General features: G+C 43.7%; 1 protein-coding gene across 5 annotated transcripts in view; it reads left to right on the top strand.

Annotated features, from left to right (window-relative positions):
• Window positions 1–11300, top strand: part of LOC142568051 (nuclear exosome regulator NRDE2) — a 268770-nt gene extending 257470 nt beyond the window's left edge. For 3 of the 5 annotated variants that reach the window (XM_075678129.1, XM_075678132.1, XM_075678128.1), the window contains 2 exons: window positions 1617–1698; window positions 11099–11300. In XM_075678129.1, the coding sequence (XP_075534244.1) occupies window positions 1617–1698; window positions 11099–11286 (270 nt within the window). In that variant the 3' untranslated portion in view covers window positions 11287–11300. Of the gene's footprint in view, window positions 1–1585; window positions 1699–11098 lie in introns of all 5 variants that reach the window. The other 2 variants (XM_075678130.1, XM_075678131.1) reach the window with 2 other exon arrangements.
• Window positions 11301–11730: the final 430 nt, after the last annotated feature.

Consider the following 11730-nt stretch of genomic DNA (forward strand, 5'->3'; position numbering starts at 1 on the left):
TTCACGTATGTGCCTCCGCTCATCCGCTAAAATGCCCAGCCTGCTGGCATTTAGTGGAATACTGGACAAGCTAAAACTCTCCATTAAGGTCCCTAGATAAACAACCTTAACGCACATGCACGGTTCATGTACCTGTATGTGCACTCTTCCCTTGCACGTACAGGAAGACGGTGCACATCAAGCCACCATATTTTTCAGCTCGCCATTGCATGCTTTCTATGCATCACACAAGCACGATACGACCTTAGTGCACTTGAACTTTATACGGAACATGACGGCAAGAAGGTCTTGCGTTTTGTACTAGTACCACTACTGATGTTTGTCAAGTGCTGCTCCGCTCAGTGGCCGTTCTCTGTCACGCGGCATGTGGATTTAGAGGTGCATTTACAAGCAACTTCATGCAATTCAACCATTTCACCATCTGTGCCTGTGGGAGTCTACATTTACTGCCTTGGCATTCCTTAGCGGCAGCTGTGAAAGTTTGTCATATTGAAATGATCTCGTGTAAATGCACTTCATTATTATTGAGGTTCCAAATATGTGGTGTCCTACGGACAAGAAGATACAAAAAAGATTAAATACTTTATTAAGTAGATGCTTTTGTATTGAAGTTCGTTACATTGAGGTTTAACTGTAGTACATACTACTGAAATAGTCTTGGCATCATGCCTTTGAAGTACTGTGTTCATTATGATAGTATAGGCATGGTGGTGATTTGGTTTCTGTTTGCTTCCTGTGATAGCACCATGGCTATGGAGCCCATAGAAAGCCCATGAAAAGGCTGTGCTCCTTGTGTGTCTGTCACTTGAGAAAGGTTCTAGAGAGCGAGCGTCCAAGTGAAGCTCCTGGTGCAATAGCATTTCTTGGTTGCTCTTTCCTCATACTTCAAAAATAGGTTTCCTCTACACAAGCAAGCCAAGAAAGCGTTGCTGAGTTTATGGGGTAACATAAAACGACATTTGAGTATGTTATTACATGAGAAATGTCGAGTCATTTAGTGTGACTGCTGGTGTTGTGCACGCAGTATTAAAGATGACAGCTATTGTTGGGAATCCAGTACGAGCAAGTTATTAGTAAAAAAAGGAAATACATTCCAAAAGTTAGGTTTTCCTATGTGCAGCCAATTTAAGTAGTTTTATTTTGTTCAAACAATGAATACAGCTGGGAGAATTTGGCACAAATGAAATGGGCTGTTTCCCCCCTACATTCTATTAGATTCTCTCAGGTTTGTTAATTCGGGGGTCCCAATGTTAATTGGGCCTATTCTAGCTTGGGCCTCAGCATGAAAGAAGTGTGTGACAGGATTGTAGTGCTTGAGGGTTGACACTTAATGAGAAATACTAAATCAATTCGAACTGTAAACTATTATTTAAGAATTCCATTTTTGATCAATTTGAACTAACAGTTCAATTCTACAAAAAGGAAATGAAGGTTGAAGTTATGTTTTTTTTCGCACAAGCACCCCAGTGCCAGTTATTGGTGCGACATATCTAAAATGTGTATAGTATTATTTTTGTTTGGGCTGTTGTGGCTTAGTAAACATTTCTGAAAGAATGCGCATCTGGGGCCACTCAATCCCTGGCAGCTGGAATGCGCGTCGGCGTCTCATGATGCAGCAACTCCGGCTGGTGGGGCTTCAGAACTTCCCGTCAAAATCGAAGAAGCTGCTGACCCAGGCCGAAGTACGGGAGTGCAAACGTAAGTTTGCCGAAGCCCCAAAATCGACAGCAGCATGCATCTCGGGCTGCTCAGAACGTGTTAGCATCTTGTGCTGCAGCAATTTCTCTCGGAAGTCCAGGATCTTAAACATCAGGTGCTGGCAACTAATGACGCCCTGGTCGAACTCAGTAGATGTTTAACAAGCGTTGAAGCAAACTGCCAGCAAATTGAGCCCTTGAGGCAGCAGCTCAGAACCGTGCAAACCGACACCGCTGAGACGGTTCATCAGGTTTGTAATCTTGAAGCTCGTATTGATGATGCCGATAATCGTTCTCGGCGCAATAACTTGATCTTTTATGGCATTACGGATACTAACAAATCTGAATCATTTGCTCAGTCAGAAGAACTGATCATTCGGCTGTGTTCTGACCAGTTAAATGTTTCTTTAGAGCCAAGGGAAATCGAGCGAGCGCATCGCCTTGGTCGATACATCCCCGGTCGTAACCGGCCCATCATTGCCAAACTTTCCTGCCTTAAAACAAAAGAATCCATCTTGTCGAATGGCCGCAAGCTTAAAAACACTTCATACAGCATGGGTGAGGATTTTTCTAAGCTGGTACAGAATGCGCGAAAACATCTTGTCGCTTTTGCACGAAGCCAATCAGTTCCTTTTTCTCTTCGCTTTAAAACATTATTCATAGGTTCAAAACGCTACATTTTTGATCCAGCTTCCCAATCCGTGAAAGAACTACAGCTATCGCGTTGTCACCAGCATTCGTCCCGACGTGCTCTGCCTGTCCCCCGAGAACCTCTTTCAATCTCTGTTATTTTTACTAACATAAGAAGCTTTCTTCCGAAAAGACAACAAGTATCAGATCTAGTACCTTCGTCTGGCAGTGACCTACTTATATTAACTGGAACATGGCTTACCAATGATATAACTGACGGTGAAGTTCTGAGTGAACTACCGAATTTCGATGTTTTCCCTAAAGATAGGCAGGGTACTCGGGGCGGTGGCGTTCTTATCGCAGTAAAAAAACATCTCATGTGCTCCACAGTTAATGTGGCCACTGACCTAGAAGTTGTATGGCTTATCATTCGTGCTAATCCGCAGCTACTACTTCTTGGCGTCTGTTATCGTCCCCCCAACACTAATCCTGACTTCCCCCGCCATCTGAATAACACCTTGAACCAATTAACAAAAAAATTCCCGAACGCTTGCATCTTGCTCTTTGGGGATTTCAATTACCCACATATCAATTGGTCATATTATTCTAGCACAGTTACTAGCACGACAGGAGCTAGAGAATTCTTAGATATCTGCCTTAATTTTAACCTCTCCCAGATGATAACAGAGCCAACGCGTGCAACTCATGGCTCGGCTAACATACTAGACCTCATACTAACCACTCATCCTGAAAGCATGTCCTCCATTAGCTACCTATGCGAAATAAGTGATCACAAAGTAATCCACGCTGTTTTCTCATTTTCACCTACAGTACGTCGTTCAGATCAGAAAACAATCCGCCTGTATGAAAAAGGGAATTATACCACCATAAACAGCGAACTAATCGCATTCTATCAATCATTTGAATTAGGTTTTGAAAATCGCTCAATACAAGAAAACTGGTTACTCTTCCAGAATAAGATGACTAACCTCGTTGCGCAGTTTATACCAACCATCTTACTTCGCTCTAATCATAATAAACCATGGTTCACTAATGCACTAAAAAAACTGGAAAACAAAAAGAAACGTCAATTTCACTTCGCTAAACTGAGGCCTAGCTCTAGCTCCTGGGAAAAATACTATGTACCTGAACACGCCTACCTGATAGCTATCCGGCAACAGAAGCACTCATTTTTTCATTCAGACCTACCCCGCATGCTCAGCAGTAACCCCAAACAATTTTGGCAGGTTATCAATCCCCAGTCATCCCCTGGTGTCAGAATTTCGAAAGATGGTGAAATCTTACCTGATATTGACTGTGCGAAACTGTTTAACAATGCATTTTCATCTGTGTTCACTACCAAACCACACGTGCCTCTTCCTGTTTTCACTGTTTCTCTCATGGCTGCAATGCCGGATATTATTTTTTCGCCAGATGGAATATCCGCACTAATTGATAATCATAAATTATCTTCATCAGCTGGTGTTGACGATATCACGTCAAAGCTTTTAAAAAACACGAAGCGCATCTCTGCCATGTATTTAACCCTGCTGTATTCCCAATCACTATCATCAGGCACGCTTCCTAACGAGTGGAAAAAGAGCAAGGTCGTTCCAGTCTACAAATCAGGTAACCGTAATTCACCCTTAAATTATCGTCCAATATCCATAACTAGTATCCCTTGCAAAATAATGGAGCACGTCATATACTCACACGTAATGAATTTCCTAGACAGTAATAACTTTTTTCATCCGTTGCAACATGGCTTCCGTAAAGGGCTGTCATGTGACACTCAATTAGCTACATTTCTTCATGACCTACACTCAAATCTCGATACTAACACTGTGACCGATATAATTTTTCTTGACTTTGCAAAGGTGTTTGATAAAGTAGCTCATCAACGCTTATTATTAAAACTTTCTCGCTTGAACTTCCACCCCAATGTCCTAGCATGGATAAAAGAATTTCTTAGTAACCGATCACAGTCCGTCAGTGTTAACAATACTACCTCAGAATTTCTTCCCGTAACATCAGGCGTACCCCAAGGTTCAGTCTTAGGTCCCCTCCTGTTCCTAATATACATTAACGATCTTCCATTGCATGTTTCCTCTCAGATTCGTATGTTTGCCGATGATTGCGTTGTCTATGGAACTATCACTAATAGTAATGACTGCATTGATCTTCAATATGACCTGAACAACATTACAGCCTGGTGTGATCAATGGTTAATGGTACTAAACAATAATAAATGTAAATCTATGTCAATTTCCCGCAGCCGTAATCGGCATGACTTCATCTACACAATTAATGACATCCCAATTGACACTGTAAACTCTATTAAGTACCTAGGCATTATGATCACGCATGATTTAAACTGGTGCTCGCATATAACTAACATCATATCATCTGCTAACAAAACCTTGGGATTTCTGAAACACAATCTCCGCAACGCTCCTCAACAAGTAAAACTACTAGCATATAAAACACTGGTTAGGCCAAAACTCGAATACCCATATGGCATCCTCACCACATTTACCTCAGCAACGCATTAGAATCCATACAGAACCGCGCCGTAACATACATTCACTCGACATACTCATATGATATCAGCGTATCGCCATTAAAAGTAGAGTCTGGTTTGGACACACTAGCGCACCATCGCCGTATCGCGAGCTTATCATTATTCCATAAATTCTTCACCAGCTCGCTTCGCCACGCACCTTATATTGTACCACCTTCACGCATATCGCTGCGCACAGGCCACCCACTAAATGTTGCTCGCCCTAGCGCGCGCACTGTCAGCTGCTCGTCATCATTTTTTCATCGTACAGCTAAAGACTGCAACGGCCTTCCCCACCACGTCGCTGCCATCACCACCTCATCTGCCTTCGTGGGTGAAGTAACGAGTATTCTGTCTTTAAAATAAGATAGTGGGCAACCTCCTGTATTTTTGTACCACCCACCCCTTATGTATTACCCCGCAAGGGGTCTTTGAGGTAATAAAATGAAATGAAATGAATGAAATTTGTGCAACGCCTCACATTATTTGTAGATGTCATCTAAAATTGAGTCTGCCAAATTTATTAGCCATTTTGGATCGTGCATTTCCCGCCTAGTAAGTTTGTTTTTTGCATTTTTTCCCAAAATGCATGAACGAGGTTCTACTGTATTCGGCATGCAAGAGTTGCACAATTTTGGTTTCGGAGACAAATCTAGTTCGCTACATCTATCAGCAGGACAATTTCACTTTGTCAAAATGTTTTAAATACATTTATCTTTATGGGGATTTCAAGGGGAATTTCACTTACTTTGTTATAACCAGCTTTGACTGTATTAGCCTCGAGCGTGACCGTTGGCGGCCCTGCGAACGGTGCTCCAATGACATCAGATGGGGGACTCGTCTTTGTCGTTTGCTACGCTCTGACTAAAATAGCTTCATTTTCATGCATTTGCTTGCGCTCTGACTGCATGCTCTCTTAGCACGGTGCTGTCCCATTACTATTTATATTTTTTGCTGGTGTTATATCCATAAATGCCAGCATTAGGAGGACAACAAACCTTACATACTTAATGCACCCGGTGTGTTAGCCCAGTGGCTGTGGCATTGCGCTGCCAAGTTCGAGGTTGCTGGTTCAGCCCTGGCTGCATTTCGATGAGGGCGAAATGCAAGAACGCTCGTGTGCAGGGTTTGCCCACAAAGTATAACGAGTCTGTCGCCTGCCACGCGGCACTGCAGTCACCAGTAGCGCACTCCCCACAGGTGGGATTTGTGGTGGAATGCTCTACGTTAAGTAACGCACTGGGCAGCAGTCGCGTCCAAGCTCTGACGCAGTGAGGATATGAAGTGGTGCAAAAGCTGGTATCAAGTTATTGTCGCTGCAGAAAATGTCAAAAATGGAGCATTCGTTGGAGCAGCAGTATGCAATTGAATTTTGCTTTCACCTGGGAGAAACCGCTTCCGAGATGCATGCTTTGGTTAAGGAGGCTTACAAAGACGATGCCCTGTCCAGGGCCCAGATTTTCCGGTGGTTCAGTGAGTTCAAGAACAGAGGGAGATTGCTGAAGACATGGAGCGATCTGGACGCCCTTCTACGAGTGGTTTGGACGAAAATGTGGCCAAGTAAAAAATATCCTGGACTCCGACCATTTTTTAGTATCAGATTAATCGACGAAGACCTCAACGTGTGCAAAACAAAGGTTCACATGCAAAAGGTTTGTTTGCAGCAATTGGTGCCAGAAAGGTGGAGTGATGACCAAAAACAACGATGAATTTACGTTTCCTGTGAGACGTTGGTGTAGTTAGAAGTTGAATGGGACTTCTTAGATGGCGTAAAAACAGGCGACAAATCATGGGTGTTCCAGTACAACCCCGAAACCAAGTACCAAAGTTCAGAGTAGCACACCACGAACTCCCCGCGCCCCAAGAAAGCGAGAATTTCCAAGGTAAAGACAGTGTTCATTGTCTTTTTGGACAAGCGTGGGGTGGTCCACAAAGAATTTGTACCTCCGAAATGAACCTTCAACGCTGTGTTCTGCAAAGAAGACCTTGAGCACCTCCACAGAGCTGTCAAACGTAAATGACCAGAGATTGCCAATCATTGGTATCTCCATCATGATAATGCTCCAGCCCATAACGCCTTCATTGTGACCGCCTACCTGTCCCAGATAGGGTTTGCAACCTTGCTGCAGCCACCGTACAGCCCAGATGTGATCCTGGCAGAATTTTTCCTGTTGCCAAAGCTCAAGCGAAGCCTGAAAGGTACCTGTTTCGACGATGCTCCTGCCATCCAACAGGCTGTCGCAGGGTGTCAACAGGCTGTCATGCACTTGTCCTTGTCGTCTTCTTGTGTCCTGTGTCCACTCTTGTGCTAGTCACTTCAGCATGGAATACCAACTAGCCTGGTCTGACACCGTGCTGTCACAGCGTCTCTGAAAGAGGTTGCGGCAGCTGACTTCCAGGGAGCCTTTGCAGCATGGGAATCACGTTGGCAGCGGCGTATCGATGCCAAAAGAGACTGTTTTGAAGAATCTTAATAATATGTACCGATTGGATCAATAAATTCTTTTTACCAGACCCAGACTCATTACAGTATGGACACACCATCTATAGTTAGATTTAGATGCATGTTAGAGAAACCAGGTGGTCAAAATTATTCCGCAGTCCTCCACCATGGTGCAGCTCGTAATCGTATTATGGTTCGGGCACAGTAAACCCCACAATTAATTAGTATGTAAACAAATTTTTTTGTCATCAGGGTGTCTACCAAGTTTACATTTCCAAATTCCCTGAGTTTTCCAGGTTTTCCCTGAGTGCCTTTGACCATTTCCCTGAGTGATGCAGAACTATGTTTTATGTCAAGATGGGCTGAAACCATATCGCCTGATGCTGTCACTTGTGTTTCACTGCTTTAAAGAGTTTATTTTGGTTTGGATGCGGGACACCTGCATCTCGGCATCAGTCAAAACTTTGTTTTTTGAGCTCAAGCTCCTTCAAAACGGCGGCAGCAAGCTTCCTTTCCCGTTTATTCCTCAATGCGTACATCATTTCTGTTCTTGTCCTCCTTCTGCCACTCGTTCGCCCCAAGGACCATTTGAAGCATCTTGGTCAGTTGCACAGTCCACGGCCGATTTTTAGAATTCCCTAGGGGTCGCGAAAACGTTCGAAAAATCGGCCAGTTGGAAAAAAATAAATGCGTGTCATTTACTGCCCTTAGGGGCTCAAACCGCCACAGGCACGTTCGAAAACGCTCTGAAGGCCTGTCGGTACACATATTAGGCATATCGGCACTCGTACTGCGACAAGAAATACCGTGTGCACGTGTGTATAATTAAGGAATACATACTGTTTTCCGTGGCAATAGCCCCTTCCCACGCTTGTTATGCTTCACTGCAATACTTTTGCGTATGCTTCACCAAGTAACATTTCTGTCAGAGGCGAAGCTGACTTTCGGGAACCGGCATTATGCAACGCACCGAGTTTTCTAAGTTTCTAAGCCAATCGCGAGGACCACAAAAGCGGAGTCCGTGCCATTGCTGACAGCAGCTAATTCTTTCAATAAAAAACTCGGCACCCAACGGCAAGAAGTTTCATAGCGAACGTCGAAGCAGCTAGGCCTAGCGTTGCTGCAGTGGTGGCAACGGCTGCCAGCGGATCTGCTTGCGAGAGTGCCGGTTCGAGGTGGCGTAGTAATCAAAACGGCAGCGGTGGTGCCTTTGATTATTGCCGTTTCGGACCTACGGTCCGAAATTTCACACATTCTGATACGTTGACTCTATGGGGTACGTGGCGGTGCCGCGAAGCCGTCCAAATTATCGGGAATCTGGAAAGTCGGTCGTTGACTGCACACGGGAAACTGATCCAGCCGACGACAGGGCGTCAAAGACGATTCATTGCGATTCCTGTCTGTTGCTCGAGCCAGCTTACCGCGACTTTCGACCCTTCCAATAAAATTGCCGCTAATTTTCCCTGATAGAGGCCCAAATTCCCTGAGTTTTCCCTGACTTTTTCCAGACTACTCAAAATCCCTGAGAATTCCCGGTTTTCCCGGTTGATAGACACCCTCATATAACCACAGGCACGGAATGTCAGAAAACTCATAACTCACTCATGAAACATGGCCTCGAGCAGTAAATAATAGTCTATGCACATTTGGAAATGAAGAATGATCCCAGGGCTCATTCGTAAAATTTTGCCTAGGCTAAGCAGCATTGTGGTTCAATACAAATTTTAAAATTTGCACATAATTCTAGTCATTCGGTGTTGCATATAACAAACTTTTTCTCACGAGAACGGTAACATAATGTTACTGACAAGCAGTTTATCTCATACATTAGTTGCACCACGGTTTATCATATTTCACAATCGTCAAGTATGCACTACACTGTCTTCTTTTGCGAATAAATTGCATTCTGACTTTCTAATGCAAAAACTTTGTTTTCTTTAAGTTAGATTTAAGTTAAGTTTTTAAGTTAAGTTTTAAGACTATTTCTGTTCAACGCACTTTCAGACTACTTGAAATGACTCCAAAAACATCACTTCATCAGCACTATAAAAATGTTATGTTATAAAAAGAGAGAAAACACCGGAAAGCGTGTGAACATTTTATTCTGCCTTTGTATGTGCGTTTAGTGTGTGCTAATGTGGTGTGTGTTAAGTGCTCCAGCTACTTGTTCAGTGAAGTATCAGCATAACTAAGCTTCCCAATTTTCTTGTTTTAGTTCTGAATATGTATGATGTATTTACAGAACAGAATATTTTGAAAACGGTGGTCTAGGCAAAGGTTGCTACTTGTTTTTGTTATGTGATATCAGTAATTGTGCTTGCTACCCATGGCAGGAGCAAAGAAAGAAAGGGTTATGACGAGCCAACAAACATGTAGGAGCAAGCTGTGCCATGGTGAAAGTAATCAAGGTTAAATAAAATTTTCTTGCGAAGGTCAGCACTGCAGCACAAGACTACATAACTTCGTTTTGCCCATTAATTTTCTCCACCCTTGTATCAGATGTTCCAGACCACATTTTGCAGCAATGGTGCTAAAGCAGTGCATGCATTAATGCGTTGCAGTGACCACCTCATTTCCTGAGAATGGCAACAAAATTGGAATGTCTGTGGCCAACGGAGCAGGTGGCCGAACACGCGGCGTGTGCTGCACAGCAAAACATAGTATTACTGCTCAAACACCAACTGCTGCAATTTATCATCAAAAAAAGGGCCGACAAATCATTGAGTGCGCCAGGACAACGCAACTGCAATGAGGAGAAACCACCACCGTACATGCTCGTGTACACACTGATGACATCTGAAGCGAGGCAACGACTGTGACTCTGCTCAATTTCGCAGAGAGTAGTGCCCCTGGAACATTCCACAATACTTTTCTATGAACCTGCCGTCTCACATTTAAAATATTCGAGCAGAACACATCAGGCCGACAGCTTCAAGTTGTCATTATGCAGCGAGTGCATGCACATGCAGTGTGTCAGCGTAGTCACCCCACTGATGTCACACGCAACAGGGTGCCACTCAAAGGTCTCCGGGCTAACTGCACAATGAATATTGAATAAATGAAGGTAGTTTTGTGTTGGATGCCACTTCATTGCAAAAAGGTTTAGTTGATTTTTTGGTTCCAGATGACCTTGCACTGCTTTCTTGTAGCTTTTTGTCTGGGCTTTTATTTACTCATCTGTCACCGCGTATGCATGTGTGGCAATTCATGCATGTATGTCAGTGCTGGAGGACTATATCCCCCAGGTCTTTCCATACAACATCGCATATCTCACCTGTGCACATTTCATAAAATATATTACACAGCAACAACCTAAAGCAATCCCTGTTTACTCCTCCAGTGTACTTATTGCCTTGCAGAGATCGCCACCTAAAGGTACATGTTCCACAGTGCCGGACACACCAGTACTTGAATTCCTTCGTGCCATAAACTGCTTCGGGCTGAAATCACCTGCCCTCCTGTCATCACCATCAACGATCCTGCGAAATTCAAGGATACTGTCTTTATTGTATTTTTTCTCACTCCTCTCTAATGCCTGACCAGCCCTGAGAGCAATAAAACGAAAAAATGAGAAGTTGTTATGATGAATGTTTAACAGTGCAAACAGATGAATGACAAGACTAGTAGGTGACACAAGTGGGTGCCTACCTACTCATCTTGTCCTTTATCTGTTTGTGCTGTTAAATGTTCACCATGATGTAGAACCAACTAGCCCACCAACAAGTCATATGAAAAGAAGTTGCCAATTGAGGCTGTGTTATTGTGCAGGTGCTGTATGTGGACGGTGTGCGCCACTTCCCCGAGTGCCTACAGGAGGTGGTCGACATGATGGTGGAGAAAGGAATCCGGCTTCGTGCACCCCTCGAAGAACTGCAGCTGCTCCTCGACCATGCCGGAGAGCAGCTGGCAGTCTAGCCAGTCTCCCTGATTTTTTTTTTATCTACTGTACATATTAAACTGTGTTTTTTTACACTGTGCCAAGCCCTGGTCACTGTCGGGACTGCTGGAGTCAGTTGGCCAAGTTGTGGTTTGTTGGTTATGCACAAGTAATGGCATAGCTACAAATTTTTTTTTTTGGGGGGGGGGACGGAAAGGGGAAGAAGGAGAAGGGCTGGGCAGCCCACATACTAGTAAATTTCATGGGAAAAGAGACATGTCCCAGGTGCGCCCCTCCCCCTCCAGTCTACACCACTGCACACAAGCTGTTATGTGCTACAGTTAAACCTCAATGTAACGAATGTCAATATAACAAAATTCTTAATACAACAAAGTACAGGGTGCGCCATAAATATTGTCACGAGGCTAATGCCTAATATTTTGGTTGAGAATGCAAAAATCTTGGCATTTATCTTATATGTCAGAAATGCAACACATTTTATTAAATATGTATGCTGTTGCTC

Source organism: Dermacentor variabilis, unplaced genomic scaffold (assembly GCF_050947875.1).
Source record: "Dermacentor variabilis isolate Ectoservices unplaced genomic scaffold, ASM5094787v1 scaffold_16, whole genome shotgun sequence".
Lineage (NCBI taxonomy): Eukaryota > Metazoa > Arthropoda > Arachnida > Ixodida > Ixodidae > Dermacentor > Dermacentor variabilis.